Source organism: Cupressus sempervirens, chromosome 8, assembly GCF_028749045.1.
Source record: "Cupressus sempervirens isolate cs-2001-9-10 chromosome 8, ASM2874904v1, whole genome shotgun sequence".
In the NCBI taxonomy this organism is placed as follows: domain Eukaryota; kingdom Viridiplantae; phylum Streptophyta; class Pinopsida; order Cupressales; family Cupressaceae; genus Cupressus; species Cupressus sempervirens.
This window is the reverse complement of record NC_143125.1, coordinates 388,911,052-388,929,658: the sequence shown is the minus strand read 5'-3', so window position 1 is coordinate 388,929,658 and position 18,607 is coordinate 388,911,052. Positions and strand designations below refer to the sequence as shown.

At 40.5% G+C, this 18,607-nt stretch overlaps 1 protein-coding gene across 1 annotated transcript in view; it reads right to left on the bottom strand.

The window, feature by feature from the left end:
• The window catches only part of LOC149542921 (ARM repeat superfamily protein), a 232,740-nt gene that overhangs the window by 162,212 nt on the left and 51,921 nt on the right, over positions 1–18,607 (bottom strand). The window contains exon 3 of the mRNA XM_089797837.1: positions 11,995–12,040. Coding sequence (XP_089653963.1) covers positions 11,995–12,040 — 46 coding nt within the window. The remainder of the gene's footprint in view (positions 1–11,994; positions 12,041–18,607) is intronic.

The following is an 18,607-nucleotide window of genomic DNA, read 5'->3' as shown; positions in this document are numbered from 1 at the left end:
ATTTATTTGATTTTGCCAATCAAGTTGGAGTATGTTGCAGCTAGCTAGGGTTTTAATTTTGCAAGAAGAGGTGATTTTTTTGCTTCCAAGAGCTTGAACAGCAATCTACTTCATTTTTCTATATTTTGTTTTCTATGTTGAACTTGAACATGATGATGAAATTTTATAACAGCCCTCTAGACTTTGGGCACATTTAGATTTCCAATTTTTTGTGATATTGTTCACTACTAAACTAATATTTAAATATTTTTGTTCACATAATGATATGCATATTGACAATTAAGTACTGAATTTCTTAGATGGCATTCAAATGGTGTATGTTAAGGTTCTATAATATTTAAATGACATGATTTGTGCTTAGTTTCATATGAATGACATGTATATTTGCAATTTTCAGTGTATATTTTAAAATTTCCCTATGTATATAGCTGTCCCCGTTTGTAAAGCACCAACTTTTTTTAAAAAGAATATTTACAATGGTAGTGAATACAAAAGACCAAAATGAAACCAAAGGTGACTTCTACATGCAATTTCAACATTTTGGGTGCACTCCACACTTCTTGGAGATATTTGCTATTTTGGTTCTACGTTAAATGCAAGTATGAATAATATACCTTTTTTGGAATGAACGGAAATATCAAACTATGAATAGTCAAGACCTGAAATGAGAATTTTAGATTTGAAGGAGTGAACACTATCAAGCACAAACAATAACAATCAATTTCCTATTGCTTAAAGAAAAGACCAACATTTGAATATCGACAAAAATTGAAGGATAAACATACAAAAATGCTAATTATTGGCTAAATCAAATACCAACAAAGCTACATCAACAAGAAACAAAGATTTAAATGGATGAACATTGAAAAATTCTAAAAATAAATTGCTAAACGAATTCAAACTTATTAAATCAAGGAAACATAAGCATCAATGCAATGTTTAACAAAGCTACTCAATTAATTTAATTTGTAAAACTAGAAACACAAAATCAATAACCTCAACATAAGCTTTTGCAACATAGGTTTAACATCAATTCACATTCATTCACTATACAAAAATGCAATAACTTGACTTTGAAGTTCAAATGAAATTTTCTATAAGACCAATTATTACTTCAACTATTTGTTGACAAAATGGTCAGCGCTTCCCTCGAGATTCATGGCATGGCTTAACTGCCTCTTATAGATATTATAAGTTTAGTGGTTGTATCGAGCATTGATAGGTCGATCTTTTGGTGCAACAAAAATCACACTTGTAACAAGTGGTATCAAAGCTTGGTCACAGGTTCAAATCCCCTCAGGTAACACAGAGGGTGAGATTGTTGGCAAAATGGTCGATGCTTCCCTTGGGATTTATGACATGGCTTAAGCACCTCCTGTGGAATCTATAAGTCTGGTAGTTCTATTAGGCATTGATAGGTCAACCTTTTGGTGCAACGGCAACCACACTTCTAATCATAGTTACAAGACTCAGACTTAGCAAGCTGCTTTTAGCTCGGACTCGGACTCGTACTCGACATCCATGACAAATTAAAACCCAAGAAATTCAAATATCTTTAAGAGTTTTACATATTTTTCATGCATCATTTAGTCAATTAACATCAAAGATAAAATAATTGAAATAAATAGAAGCTACTTTGCACACATGCACAAGTTTACATTGATGACATAGTATCAATGTGAATTTCTAAAGGAAATAAGTTAAACTAAGATTATAGAAGGTATAGATTATTGATCATCATATCAAGCATTATGTTCATGTTAAAAATTGTTGGTGGTATCTCCCTTGAAGTGGACTACAAGGTTGCTCCCTCGAAATGGCATATTATTATTAAGTGTTTACTAAAAAATTCATATTATATTCTTCTACCATGCACATTATTTCATCACTACTTCACTTTAAAAACTTGCTCTTAGTAGATTAGAAAGCTCATTATGAATTTCTGGAAAGATATCAACTACATAATTGCTCAAATGTAATCAGTGTAATGTTCCAAAATCAATCGTTTGCCAAGATGATTGTACATCGATATTTGTTGGCCTTTAAAAATGGTGTTGTATGATAACAAGGGAGTGCAGTTATTAATGGTCGTACAGTATTGCAAGAATGATGCACAGGCGATGTCCGTATGGTGATGAATAGTGCAGGAGTATGGTCGTACGATGGAGCAGTGAGGCCGTACAGTGGGAAGCCCACAAGGTCGTATGGATGGTAGATGTGGGGTGGCCGTACTGTGGAAGATTGGAGGCAGCACAATAGAGAAATGGAGGTCATAAGGTAGGAAATGAAAATGTTGTACGATTGAAGACTATGTTGTTTGTCGAATGGAGGATTGCACTGGGTGATGTACAAAGTTTGGAGCGTATGGTAATACATGCAACCGAACGTATAGAATATGCAAAGGAAACACACAAAACGTTTGCCATAGATTTCATTCACTTAACACCAAGAGAGTTTGATCACATTAAACACAATGATTTCTCCAATTCACAATAAGATGGTGCTCTGATTTTCCATTTCCAAGCAAACTATTACAGGTGATGGAATAAGATGAGGGTTGAATCCCACCGAAACTAGAATAGCCAAGTAGGGAAGATCTTTCACTTCCGAAATGGCGGACAACAGAGAATCCCAACTGGAATTCACAGTACAAAGAAATAATTCAAATTGCATACCTAACGGCTGCCTACAAGCCCTGTTTAAATACCCATTAGGGAAAACTTTCCGAGGGTGTACAAAAATAGCTAACAACTACACAAAATTATGGAAACAAAACAAAAATGGGTCCGAGATTATTAAACCAATTGGCCCATTAACAATAGTTTGATTAATAATTTATTTTATAACAAGTACATTACAATCCTCCCATCCCAAATATTGCTTGTCCTCAAGCAAATGCAATGTCAAATGTTGTAGAATGTCCTCGCCCTTCCACATCGCGTCATCCAATGGCAAGTGTTTCCAACGTACCAAATATTCCTTCACCGTACGGTTCCACAAGGTCTTCTCACGTACTTCGATGATCTCGGTCTGTTCCAATATGAGCTCTCCTTCATTGAGCGGTGGAAGGTCTGCAGCTACCGTGACATTCTGTTCTACAGCTTTATTAAGACAACAAACATGAAAAACATTATAAATGCGGCTCCCCTCTAGAAGTTCCAACTCATAGGCAACTTTATCAATGCTGCAAACTACCCAATAAGGGCCATAAAATCATGGCTTCAATTTTTCTTTCCCTTTTTCCTTCAATGAGGATTGTCGGTATGGTTAAATCTGAGATAGGCCAAGTCTCCGACTTCGAAACTTCTCTTGATTCGTTGTCTATCAGCGTACATCTTTTGTCGATTTCGTGCTCGTTGTAAGTTTTCCCTTCGGCATCTTAGGATGCCCTCTCCCTCTTGAAGCCAGTCCCTCGCCCTTAGTGTGTGACTATCACCTAGAATTGTCGATGAAGGAAAGGGGTTTGTACCTGTATAGTGCTTTGTAAGGTGTCATCCCAATGGGCATGTGGTTAGTGGCATTGTAGCAATATTCCCCCAAGGTGCATCCATTTGACCCGCGCCCATTGTTGTGTCAAAATGTAGTTTCGAAGGTAACGTTCGAGCCACTTGTTTACAATCTTCGTTTGTCCTTCTGTCTGAAGGTGGTAACTAGTACTGAGCAAAAATTCTATTCCTACTAGCCGAGATAGATTTTTCCACAAGATACTAATAAATTGCCCATCCCAATCACTGCCAATGTTTCGTAGTAACCTATGCAGACAAAAGACACCTAAAAAATAGATCGGCTACCTGTGCAGCCTAAAAATATGAGGGGATGGTGAAGAAATGTGCATACTTCGTCAATCTGTCAACCACCACGAAGATACAGTCCTTTACGTTCACCTTGGGAAGTCTAGTAATGAAATCCATTGAGATACTTTCCCACTTCTGTTCTGGAATTAGCAGAGGTTGCAGTAATGCAACGCATAGAGTATTTTCAGATTTGTTCTTTTGGCAGACCGCACATTTTCTTACATACTACAATACATCTTCTTTAAGACCTTTCCTAAAAACCTTTCCCTGAGACGTCCATAAGTTTTGAGGAAGCCCAGGTGTTCTACCAAGGGTGAGTCGTGTACCTCCTTCAAGATTTTCTGCTTCAATTTGGATTCTGGCACTAAATATATTTGATTCTTATAGTAATTGATGTCATCCACCACTTTGCACTAATCATCCTGGGTGTTGCCATCCATTAGCTCACAAGAAAATGTGTTTTTGGAATATCTACCAACAACTCTCATTCACTATCCCCAAGATATAGAAGGATTGAAACTCTGATACCACTATAATGTTCTAGAATGAATCGTTTGCCAAGATGACCATATGATGGTGTCTGTTGGCCTTTAAGAATGGTGTTGTACGGTAACAAGGGAGTGCAGTGACTAATGGTTGTACGATATTGCAAGAATGATGCACAGGTGATGTCTGTATTGTGTGTCCGTACAGTGATGAATGGTGCAGGAGTATGGTCGTACGATGGGGCAATGAGGTCGTACGAATGGTAGATTTGGGGGAGCCGTGCGGTGGAAAACTGGAGATTGTACGATGGAGAAATGGAGGTCATATAGTAGGAAATGAGGATGTCGTACAGTCGAAGACTATGTTTTCCGAATAGAGGATTACATTGGGTGATGTACAGAGTTTAGAGTGTACGATAATGCATGCAACTGAATGTATAGAATATGCAGAGGAAACACACAAAACATTTGCCACGGATTTCATTCACTTAACGCTAAGAGAGTTTGACAACATTAAACACAATGATTTCTCCAATTCGCAATATGATGGTGCTCCGATTTGCCAAATCCGAGCAAAATATTACAGGCAACGGAATAGGGTGAGAGTTGAATCCCATCGAAACCGAAATAGCCAAGTAGGGAAGATCTTTCACTTCCAAAATGGTGAACAACAAAGAATCCCAACTGGAATTTGCAATACAAAGAAATAATCAAAATTGCATACCTAACGACTACCTATAAGCCGTGCTGAAATACCCGTTGGGGAAAACTTTCCGAGGGTGTACAAAGATAGCCGATGGCTACACAAAACTATGGAAACAAAACAAAAATGGGTCTGAGATATATTAAATCAATTGGCCCATTAACAATATTTTGATTAATAATTTATTTTATAACAAGAACATTACAATCATCTTTTAACTATGTCAAATGGTTGGTTTTATAGCCATTTTTCTTTATCTTTACTAACCTTAAAAACTACTCTTTTATTGTTTTGTAGGTGTCGAATTCTTTAAAAGGAAAAGCATTTTATCTTTGCAATGCTTTCAAATTCAATAATGCTAGTTTATATTTTTAACACATGGTTCCAAGACTTTTTGATTACGGTGTATAATACGATATTGCCTTTTAGGGAAATGTTATAGTGAAATCCTATTTGTAATCTACTTTATAGACAAATTGTTATGTTTTATACCTGCTACATCCAAGATATTTTTTACTACTCCATATTGATTGCCATATTGGGAATCACCATTACAAATTTTTAAACTCGATATTGCAATACAATCATAAAAGCCCAAAAAATTATTAAAAAATAGAGAATGTTTAGTTTTCACTTGATGGCTTAGTTTGCCATGGAAGAGTCTTGGCCACAGGACTCTTCGAGTCTAGACAAGTCCATGGACTCTGCGAGTCTTGTAGGACTCTGCCATGACATGGCCAAGTCGGAGTCCAAAGGCCAAAATATTATGAAGCCCTCACTCTGTTCGGGACTCACAGAGTCCTATAACACTGCTCACTATCATGTACAAATAATGTGCTGAAAAAAAGTCTTTACAAGCTCTCAAGACAAAGGTTTTCAGCATTAAATAATAACAAAATATTCCAAAAAGTTAATTGTTTCAAAAGAATTGTATCGCTATCTAAAAAAATAAGCAGAAATCTAACTTTTTTAAAACACGTTATTTCTAAAGCAATAAATTAGATACAAATAGTCTAAAGTAGGCACATTTCCTATCAAACCTCAGTAAAGTTCACTTATCTTATCCATTTATTAATCTTTCTTAGATGTCTTTTGCCACTCAAATTGTAACTCAACCATTGCCTTATTTCTCCTTTCATTAATGGCATGCTTTACTCCAATGTTTGCCGAATCATATGGATAAATGGTGGATTATTATTTCAATTTGCCTCTTGCTAACAAAGGACTGATCAAGAACCAATCTCCCCTAGGACCCTGCACTTTGACTTGAACAAGAACACCCATGGCTGTCAAAAGTATGATCAAAATCTGATAAGCTATCATGAATATATAAATGTCACCTTTGCCTCACTTCTCCTTTTTGAAATCGCAACACAAGTGTCGCCATTGCCTTATTTCTCCTTTCTAAATAGTATGCTTTACTTGAACCTTTGTGAAATCAAGGATGCATAGTGGACCTTTATTTCGATCTTTCAATAAAAAGGTGCACCTTATTTCTTGCCTTCATATTTCCTTTGGATGTTTGCAATGATCATCAAAGAATCTGCCCAAATCCCCTGTACCTTGCATTGAATATTTTCCTCAAATTTGGACCCTCATGCTATTACAGAAGTAATTGGTAATTACATGCTTGTTATTAACAAAGACCGAGAGGTCAATTTATACAAAAGAATGACCGTAAAGGATAGAAACATTCTATTCCAGAGAAAGCAAAAAACGAAAGCAAACTAAAGCTTAAGATATTTACAAGATAACCATTAACTAATAATAGACGACTTTATCTATTATTGTAATACCCTCCCTTAATGGTTAATCTATCTAACACACCAAGTTGTCCTCTGAATTTGACAAACTTATTAGGACCAAGAGGCTTGGTGAGAATGTCTGCAGTCTGATCTGAGGTAGGAACATATTGTAGATCTATAGTCTCGTCTTCAACCAGCTATCATATGTAATGACAATGAATATCCACATGCTTGGTTCGTTCATGGAAGACTGGATTCCATGCTAACTTGATAATGCCTTCATTATCAACAAACAGAGTAGTCGGTCCTGCTGCTGGCATCTACATATCCCCAAGCATCCGACGAACCCAAACAGCTTCACATCCTACCTTAACAATCCCTCTGTATTCAACCTCTATAAAAGAAAGAGAAACTGCCTACTGCTTCTTGCTGGTCCATCTGACTACACCAGATCCCAAACTGAACACATATCCAAATGTTGACTTTTTATCATCAACAGAGCCTGCCCAATTTGAATTTGTGAACCCACTGAGTTTAGGATTAGAACTCCAAGAGTACAAAAGTCCATAATCTGAAGTGCCCTTCACATAATGAAGCAAATGCTTTGCTGCCATCCAATAATCAGCCTTAGGGGCTGTCATAAAGCGCGAAATATAGCTGACTGCGAAGCTGATATCAGGCCTAGTAGCAAAGAGGTAGATGAGGCTACCTACTAGTTACCTGTATGTAGTATCATCAACAAAAGGAGAATCAGACTTTGTTGATAACTTGAGACCTTTCTCCATAGGTGTAGATGCAGGTTTGCAATCCTGCATTCAAAATTTGTCTAACAGGGCCTTGACATATTTGAACTGAGAGATGAATATACCAGAAGACTATTGCCAAACATCAACACCTAACCAATAATGCATGAGTCCAAGGACAGTCATATCAAAAGACTGGCATAAGTTCTGTTTGATTCCCTGAATCAAAGATACTGAACTGCCAGTGATGATCAGATCATCCACATAGATAACCAGAAGGATGATGTCACTGTCAGTAGTCTTGATGTAAAGATTTGAGTTTGAAGAACCCCTCTTGAAGCGTTGATCACGGAAGTACTTATCAATCTTGATGTACCATGCCCGAGGGGCCTACTTCAAACCATAGAGAGCTTTTGCCAATCTGAGAACCCGATTGTCTTTACCAGCAACCTTGAAACCAGGAGGCTGCGTCATGTAGACCTCTTCATGGAGATCACCATTTAGGAAAGCACTCTTTATGTCCATCTAATGGACCTTCCAGCCAAACTATGCTGCCATGGCTAGGACTAACTTGATGGTGCTCATCTTTGCAATAGGAGCAAGGGTCTCCTCATAATAAATGCCCTGACGCTGAAAAAAGCCCTTCGCCACTAAACAAGCTTTGTACTTATCCAAAGTACCATCTGATTTGTATTTGAGTTTGTAGACCCATTTGCAGCCAATGGGTTTCTTCCCTGGTGGAAGATCAGAAAGGACCCAAGTGTTGTTCTTCAGTAGGCTTTGATGTTTAGATGTCATGGCCTGTTCCCACTCTGGAATTCCTTTAGCCTCGGATTATGTTTGAGGTTCAAATACACTGTGAATGTTGGCCATAAGAGCAAAGTTAACAGAATCTGTAGTTCTACTCTTTTTTCGAGCAATTCTCCCATCAATGAGCTCATCATCACGAAGATCGGCAAGTGTCTTAAACCACCACTTAGGCTGGATAGGAGAAGGACCAACAGCAATACTAGGAGATGCTTGATCAGCAGGATCCTCATCAGAAGAAGCTAGAGCAAACTCAAGTGAAGCATCTACAAAGCGAGGTGATCCTGCAAGAGAAGCCAGAGGAGTCTGTACAAGTATCAATGGAATAACTGGAGCTGCAGGAGCTACTAGAGCCCTCCCATCAGGTGGACCCAATGGAAGCCGAACTCCCAAATCATGAGCCTACATAGGCTAGTCTGTTGGATCAAGAACAGGAGAAACAAGCATGAATGGTCCTTGTTGCTCATCAAAGACTACATCACGGTTGTATATGAGACGAGATGTCTCAACATCAATCAGGCGGTAGGCTTTGTGAAGACTGCTATATCCAGCAAGCATCAGTTTCTGACTCTTGGCATCCAACTTGGTGTGTGAAGCATCAAGGATCCAAACAAAAGCAAAAGAGCCAAAAACCTTCAGGTGACTGATTCTGGGCTTACGACCTAACCAGGCCTCTTCCGGAGTTTTACCTTTGACTGCCACTGCGGGCGACCGGTTTCAACAGATAAACTGCATTGTTAACTGCTTCTGCCCAAAACTGCTTCGGAACATGTCTGTGTTTGAGCATGGAACAAGCCATCTCTGTGATTGTCTTGTTCCGACGTTCAACTACATTGTTCTGTTGTGGCGTGTGGAGTGTGGTGAACTGGCGTTGGATGCCATATGTATCACAAAAGCTGGAGAAAGCATTAGAACAAAATTCCCCCCCATTGTCTAATCTAAGAGTAGTAATAGATTTTCCAGACTCTTTTCCCACTAAGGGTTTAAACTTCTGAAATACAGTAAATGCATCTGATTTCTTTTTAAGGAAATACACCCACATTTTTCTATAGAAATCATCTACAAACAATAGAAAATACCTAGACCCAAGAACAGAAGGAGTGGCCATATGGCCGCAGATATCGGCATGAACAAGCTGAAGTACCTGAGAAGCTCGCCAAGAATTGCCACTAGGGAAATGTGTGCGATGTTGCTTCCCAACTTGACATGCGTCACAAACTCCAAGGTGCTGATTTTGAATCTCTAGCAAACCAAGAACAAGCTCATCCCGAGCAAGCTATGAGAGGTAGTGCGATGCCAAAGTGTATGATAGAAGATCGGCGAGCAGCCATAGCTAAGTCCTGAGAATCACCAGAATCAGTAAGTCTGAAAAGACCATGATCCTCAAGACCCACTGCAATAGTAGACTGAGTCGCTCGATCAGTAATGGTGCACTAATGTGAACTAAAGGTGACTCCCAAGTGTGGAGAATGTTGCAGCAACTGACTGACTAAGAGTAGATTGAGTTCCATCCCTGGAACGTAGTACACATCAAGGAACATGAGATTCCTCCCAACAGACTGAATCTAAATGTTTCCTTTACTAACAACCGTGTACTCTTCTCCGCCACCAAAAATAACAGAATCTAAATAAGGCTGGTAGTCAGTAAACCAATCTCTGCGGTGAGTGAAATGTCAAGAGGCACCCGAATCAATGCACCAAGCAAACGACTTCACATGATCTGCAGGTCTTTTAGCCATGAAGGCATAAAAGGCAGATTCTGCGTACTCAGTGTACTCTGCACTGTTCACTTTGGGTTGCGAACCTGATTGCTTAGACTAGGCAGCTAAGCATTTCTGACATTCAACCTTCATGTGACCATACTTGTAGCAGTAGTTGCATTGAATGTTCTTCTTTCTGGTACCATTGGATGTTGGAGCAAAAGACTTTTGCTGAGATGGTTGCTGAAACTTGCCCTTATCCTTTTGAAAGGATTTCGTAGCAAAGGCTTGCTCAGTGGAGGTGGAACTGGAGCTACTACCGAACTGTTGTTTCCACCGATCTTGCTGAAGCAGCAGGTGTAGAGATTAGTGAACTTCAGATCAACACCAGTAGATTGTTTGAAGGGTCCTTAAGGAAGTTTTGAAGCAATAAAGCCAAAACTGGTTTTGGAGACCTAATTGGCTAGTAGAGCTAGTAGCCCTATCTTCTAGGGATTTGAAGAGACTGAGTAGGAAGAAAGGGAAAGAGATAGCAAAACCTACCCAAGATTGTTGAAATGGGGAAGTCTAAGACCCATCCATCCATGGGAATGCTTAACTTGGAGTTTTGAAGACAAGAAGTGGCTTTAAGGACATAAACCCAATAGGATTGCTAAGGAAACAAAACTTGGTGGAGAGCTTCTTGGGTATAGGAGAATAGGATTGAATCTCCTAAGGAGGAGAGTGTCTAGAGAGACCCCTTAGAACTCTAGAAGAGGTCCTAGAATAGATCTAGAAGGGAAGATCTAGTTGCAACCTAAGAGTTGGGTTTCTTAATAGCTTCTCATTAACTTGGCACACATTCCTTGGACCTTCGCCACTCTAAAATGTTTTGCAGACATTTTAGGTGGCACTGCCACTCCAAAACTGCACTGCAAGATGACTTCGACATCTTCATGCCTCTTAGACATGGTTCACCAATGCCCTGACCACTTTAAAGACTGAAGACTGCTTGACAGAAATCTGTCTCACTTTATTTTGTCATATGCTTCTTTCTCCTTGCGAGGTTTCACTAAAGTAATTGGTGCATTACATGTCCTAGGAACACTTTCATAATGTCATTGCCATGATCTTGACTTGAGGAGGGGAAAACTAAGTTTTTGCCAATTAAAGGGGCTTTGTGACATCTTTGAAGCTATCACTGCCTTTGCTAGCTCATACTTAACCTTTCATTGCTGCAGTCGTCACTGATGGGAACCTCATCAGTCTTCTCCTTGAAATAGTTGAACCCTGCAGAAGTAGTTAGCCAAAATAATACACCAGAACAGGCAAGTTTATGCAAACTGATTGGAAAGACCATCATTAACTTTGACTTGACAAAACAAATGATAAGTTGGTGATAAAAACATACACCAAGTGGTACAAACATTGACTTTCATATTATTACCAATAAGAATCTGAAAACTAGAAGGATTGTTATTTCCACCAAATTAGATAGGGAGTATTCCAGGACTAAGAAGAATGCCAGAGATGCACATTTTGTTGTTATTGACGACAATTGATCAGTTGATTGATCCTGAGAATAACATTAGCCACTTGACTTAAAACCATTCACAGATGCTTCCATTGACAACATCAAAAGCTACATAAAGCAGATAACAAAGATCAAAGTTTAGTGACATGAGATATTGTATGCACTTTTGCAGTTGTACATATGCACGAAAGGTACCACAGTATTTATTGATGTGCAAATCATAAGCATGCAGCGGAGATTGTAACCAATATGTTCAATGATCAGTGCATCCAGCTATAAACTGCTCTTGTGAAGAGAACATTTATCATACTGGTGTATCTTGATTCTTGATGACTTGCATTTGCCAGCATGAATGGAATACAGTTTGTCAGCTTTTTTGGCATTCTATATCAAATACACACTAATGGAGAGTTCGAAGGATTTTCTTAGTTGGCTCTTGTAATGTATGCTTTAATTTGATTATGTAGTTTTTAAAAATATATAGGGTAAGTTGTGCAAATATACCTTTCTCTGGAAAGTAGACGCATCATTTGCTCCCTTTGGTGATTCACTGCAAAGATAAGACACAGTACAAATAATTTAGTTATTTGAATATCATCAAAAACCAATTATAGTTAAAACTAATCCAAAACACATTTGTTTGTATGGCAAAATTGCTTTACAGGCTCTGCCCTACAAACCACTTTAACATTGGACTTCTTCATGTTTCACCAAGCTCCACAATACAATCCATAATATATTTCATAATTTGAGGAACCTCTTAATCTTCCAAGCATGGATTTTCTTTAAACAGAGCTCCTTGGATATAAGGGTGGTTTTCATCTTAGAATGAAATTATTACTCTTTTATAGGCACAAGAACGATATGAGAGAGGCAGTCTGTATTATTTCAACAATTTCTAGTTGGTACACCACTTTATATAAGAATCCCTCTCTACCAACTGATTTATATAAATATTTGTTGCTTGATCTTTCCTCAGAACTAAATAAACTCTATCTGGGTATTAATGACCTTCTATCTGATATGGAGATGACAAAACATGATATACAAGGGGTGTGTGTGCATGCTAGACTGGACTCCTGATTGCATGCATGACACTTTATCGTCAGGTCAGTTTATTGAAAATTCAAGTCTATAAGAATCTTGAACATAATGATTCACATGTTGATTGAATGGAATTTTTGTACTCTGGTCCAGTATATCATATTGTTACTGCTGACTGCTTTTTACAAAATTGAAGACTGTATTATTCCGAGCCTCTCCAGATTCAGAATAACTTTAAGACTCCACAGGTGATCGCCTGAGTGTGGTTGTTTGGCGTACAGGAGGGCAAGAGTTTTGGCCATACGGCTGATAGAAAGGCAGATCTGTACGGGGTAATGGCCGTACGGCAGGAGCAGGAACAAGAGACAGTCCGTACGGTGGAAATAGCCAAGACTGTAAAGTGATTTAAGGATATCGTACAATGCTATTAATGGTTGTACGGTAACTTCCACTAGTCGTACGGGGTGTGTAAATGAAAGCTTCCAGTCGCACAAGTATGAATGGCCGTACGATAAGAATGGGGGAACACAATGGGCCGTATGGTGGAAGAAATAGAAGGCAATATGCCATACGGTGAATGTGATAACTGCAGGTGGTGTACGGAGGTGGATGGAATTGAGGGTGACATGTGGTAGTAAATGTACGAAACAAATTAGAGGGAGTGAAATGGCATACAGGAGGATGTACGGAAGGAGGTCAAAGAACATAAGTGCAGAAGTAACACATACAAATATGCAGTCACTGAGCCAAGAGTCTTACCAACATAAAACAGAGATAAATTATGCCTTCAAATTGCCCGATACATAATGAAATGAACACCAACGGAGGTTGAATCCCACCGAAACCGTGCACGCCAAATAGGGAAGGTCTTTCACTTCCAAAATGGCGAACAATGCCGAACTCCAACAAGAATCCGCAGTACAAAGAAATGAAATCCAAAAGCATGCCTACGAACTGACTACAAGCCGTGCTTAGATACCCATCGAGAAAAGCTTTCCAAGGGTGTACAAAGTTAGCCAACGGTGACACAAACTACGAAAACTAAATAAAATGGGTCCGAGATAAAATAAATCAATCGGCCCATTACAAAGATTAAATGAGTACATTTATTTTATGATAGGGTCATTACAGTCCTCCCGTCCCAAAATTTGCTTGTCCTCAAGCAAGCGCAGTGACGAGTGTTGGAGGATGTGTTTGCCTTCCCACGTTGCATCATCCAGCGGTAGATGTCGCCAACGTACCAAGTACTCCCTGACGATTCGGTTCTGCAGGACCTTTTAGCACACTTCAAGAATCTCAGCAGGTTCCAAAATGAGTTTTCCTTCCTCATTGAGTGGCGGAAGGTCGGTAGTGATGGTGATGCTTTGCCCGATAGCCTTCTTCAGACAAGAAACATGGAAGACATTGTGAATGTGGCTACCCTCCGGAAGCTCCAGTTCGTACGCTACCTCGCCAATGCAACGGATCACGCGATAGGGACCATAAAAACACGGCTTCAATTTCTCCTTTCCTATTCCCTTTAATGAAGACTATCGGTATGGCTAAAGCCGGAGATAAATTATGCCTTCAAATTGCCCGATACATAATGAAATGAACACCAACGGAATAGGGTGAGGTTGAATCCCACCAAAACCATGCACGCCAAATAGGGAAGGTCTTTCACTTCCGAAATGGCGAACAATGCCAAACTCCAACAAGAATCCGTAGTACAAAGAAATGAAATCCAAAAGCATGCCTACGAATTGACTACAAGCCGTACCTAAATACCCATCGGGAAAAGCTTTCCAAGGGTGTACAAAGTTAGTTGACGGCGACACAAACTACGAAAACTAAATAAAATGGGTCCGAGATAAAATAAATCAATCGGCCCGTTACAAAGATTAAATGAGTACATTTATTTTATGACGGGGGCATTACAATCCTCCCATTCCAAAATTTGCTTGTCCTCAAGCAAGTGCAATGCCGGGTGCTGGAGGATGTGTTCGCCTTCCCACGTTGCATCATCCAACGGTAGATGTCACCAACGTACCAAGTACTCCTTGACGATTCGGTTCCGCAGGACCTTTTAACACACTTTGAGAATCTCAGCAAGTTCCAAAATGAGTTTTCCTTCCTCATTGAGTGGCGGAAGATCGGTGGTGATGATGATGCTTTACCCAATAGCCTTCTTCAGACCGAAAACATGGAAGACATTGTGAATGTGGCTACCCTCCGGAAGCTCCAGTTCGTACGCTACCTCACCAATGCAACGGATCACGCAGTAGGGACCATAAAAACGCGGCTTCAGTTTCTCCTTTCCTATTCCCTTTAATGAAAGACTGTCAGTATGGCTAAAGCTGGAGATAGACCAGATCCTCCACTTCAAAGCTCCTCTCTATCCGATGTCTGTCTGCGTACACCTATCGATTTTGTGCCTGTTGCAAGTTTTCTTTCAAGCTCCTCAGAATGTCCTATCCTTCCTGAAGCCAATCCTTCGCCCTTGGAGCACGATTGTCGCCTAGAACTGTGTCGATGAAAGAGAGTGGTTCGTGCCCGTACACAGCTTTGAACGACGCCATCCTAATCGACATGTGATACGTGGTGTTGTAGCGCATTGTTGTGCCGAGACGTAGTTCCGTAGGTAGCCTTCGAGCCATTTGTTCACAATTTCAATTTGGTCATCTGTCTGCAGGTGGTAACTTGTGCTCGGTGATAATTTTGTCCCTACCATCCGAAACAGCTCTGTCCAAAAGATAGTAACGAATCAACCATCCCAATCACTGATGATGTTTCGGGGTAACCTATGTAGGTGAAAGACTTCTTTGAAAAACAGTACAGCAACCTGTGCAGCCTGAAGGTCCAAGGGGATGGCGAAGAAGTGAGCATACTTTGTCAATTTGTCAACCACCACGAAGATGCAATCCTTTCCGTTCACCTTACAAAGACCTGTTATGAAGTCCATTGATATACTTTCCCACTTATGTTCGAGAATTGGCAAAGGCTGTAACAGTCCGGCAGGAAGAGTGTGTTCGGATTTGTTCTATTGGCAAACAGCACATTCTTTGACATGCTGCAACACGTCCCCTTTCAGTCCCTTCCATGAAAATCTCTCCCAAATACTTCTGTAGGTCTTAAGGAAGCCGAGATGTCCAGCCAGGGGGGAGTCGTGCACTTCTTTCAAGATCTTCTGCTTCAGCTTGGATTTTGGCACTAGGTAGATCCAAACCTTATAATAGATGATATCATTCACCACCCTATATCGAGCATCGTGGATGTGACCATCCATTATTTCACAGGCAATCGTATTTTTGGAATATTCCACCAACAGTTTTGCCTTCCAGTCAGCTGAGATCTATTCTAGTGAGCAAATGGTGGGTTTTCAGGACAAGGCATTTGCAACAACATTGTTTTTCCCTTTTACATATTCAATGTCGAAATCAAAAGACTGAACCTTACCCATTTTTGTTGTCGTTTGTTCGAGTCCCACTGCTCCAGGAAATATCTAGCTGTTGTGATCCGTACGGACAACAAACTTGGCACCAACCAGATAATGTCAGAACTTGGTCAGTGCGTGAACAATGGCCAACATTTCTTTATCATAAATAGAATACAGGCGTTTGGCTAGTGTAAGCTTCCTACTCTCATAGGCGATGGGCTGTCTGTCCTGCATCAGAACCGCTCCAATGCCTTCCCCTAACGCATCACATTCCAAAATGAACAGTCGGGTGAAGTCCGGCAGTGACAGCACTGGACAAGTGCTCATGGCCTCTTTTAGCTTATCAAATGTGAGTTGTGCTTCTTCGTCCCACTGGAAAGCCCCTTTCTTCGTCAGATTTGTTAAAGCCGCGCTGAGCTAAGAAAAACCTTTGACAAATCTTCTATAGTAACTGCACAATCCGAAGAACCCTCGCAAATCTGTGAATGATTTCGAGGGAGACCAGTGAAGGATAGCCTGAATCTTCTCTTGATGCATTTCAACCCTGTATTGACTGACGACATGCCCCAAGTACAATATCTCTGTCATTCCAAACTCACATTTGGACTGTTTGGCGAACAGGGACTATTTTTCAATGATACTCAAAACCTCATTCAAATGTTTCAAGTGCTCTTCCCACGTCCTGCTATAAATGAGAAGATCATCAAAGAATACCAATAAATACTTACGCAACTGTTTGTTAAAGATGCGGTTCATGCACGACTAGAATGTAGCAAGTGCGTTGGTCAGACCAAATGGCATGACTAGGAACTCATAGTGTCCATAGTGGCAGTGGAAGGCCATTTTCTCCACATCTCCTTCCCTCATTCGGATCTGATGGTATCCAGAATGGAGATCTATTTTTGAAAAATAGATCTCGCCATGTAGTTCATCCAGCAGCTCATCTATCCTCGGATTGGGGTACCTGTTCTTTATTGTCCTTTTGTTCAGTGCGTGATAGTCCACACACATGCGCAACGTGACCAACACCACGGATGACACAAAAGGGTTAGAACTGGGACGGATCCATCCCTTCTCAAGCAACTCCTGAATCATCTGCTCAATCTCATCTTTAAACTTCTTGGGGTGGCAGTACGGTGTGGTTATGACAGGTTTTGCCCCTGATTCCAACTCTATTGTGTGTTCAAATCCCCGATGCGGTGGTATGCCAAGAGGAATATCCATGAAGACCCTTTCATGCCTACTTAACATATCCTGAAGCTCTTTATCCTGTGGAGGTGTTCGGTGCCCCTTTATAGGTTCCACTGAGATAAAGCATTGCGCAATCCACACAACGGCATCGTGCCGCAAGATTGCCTCCATCCGATGCGCAAACACTTCCCTCAGTCCTTCATTTGCCATCCCTTGGAGGACCACCTTCTTCCCGTCAACCATGAAAGTGAAGTCCATTCGCTTGAAACTCTGAGTGAACTCATCAAGCGTCTCCATCCACTGTATGCCAAGAATGACTGCCATGTCGGCAAAGTCCAATATGAAAAAGTCCTCCGTTACGTATGATTCGCCATCGTGATGCTCAGCTGAGGAACAAGGTGCATGCAGGGCAGGAATGTCCCTCCGGCAACCTTGACCTGAAAACCTAAGTGTGCCTCCGTTGGAAGATTTCTTCACTTTACCGAGGAGTTTATGAAATTCAATATAGCTCCGCTATCCAACATCACCGTGACCCTCTATCCCTGAAGGGTACCCCGCACACGAAAAACTGTGCACCACGAACTGCCAGCCAAAGTAATGGATCCACCGCATTATACCAAGGCGGCAATCCTCTCCGTACGATTTAAGTTGGCCAAGTTGGTGTCACCGCTAGGTTGGATATCTTCCACTGGCATTTCCTCTTGTTCCTGTTCGTCTTCTTCATCGGACATTACCTCAATGTAATGAATTTTTTCCTTTCCCGAGGCATCGGTGGCCAGGTTCCCAAGGCCCCTTGCAATTGAAACACAACTTCTTCCCTCAGAGTTCTTGTCGAGATGCTTCATCCAATGACGGCTTCTTGGGCAGAGGTTTGTCCCTAGGAAACGTCGGCGATTTCGAATGTGAGTGACTCCGAGAGGATGAGGATGATACCGACGATGAGGCCGTGCTACATGCCTTACTGATTGCTTTCGACAGGGTTGACGAATTGAATCCCTTCACCCAACCCTTTAGTGGTTTTGCTAGCTGTCCATAAAGAGCACGACCCGCCTTCGTTCAGAGATGTCTATGACTAACACGAAAAGTCTCAGAAATTCTGCGATGAACTGATCTACCAATCTCGTTTGCCTCAGTTGCGTTAGATATTTGAAATTGAGTTCGAGGTCTTTTCCATCAAATCGTTCAATTAATCTCTCCATGAACTCTGCATAAGTCTTTATTTGATCATGCCCAAGTGTGATTGTGCCGTGGTGCCACCATTCATGTGCAACACCCTCCAAGTGCAACGAGGCAAATTTGATCACTTCTTCTTCAGGCATAGGATTTAGTTGGAAGTAGGTGTCAGCTTTCATCACCCACGCTTGTGCTGAAATGGAGCCCGAACCATCAAATGGAGACAGGTTCACTTTACTCAATTTTCTCCTCAGATGCCTCCTATGTATCTCATTCTTAGATATGCGTAATCCT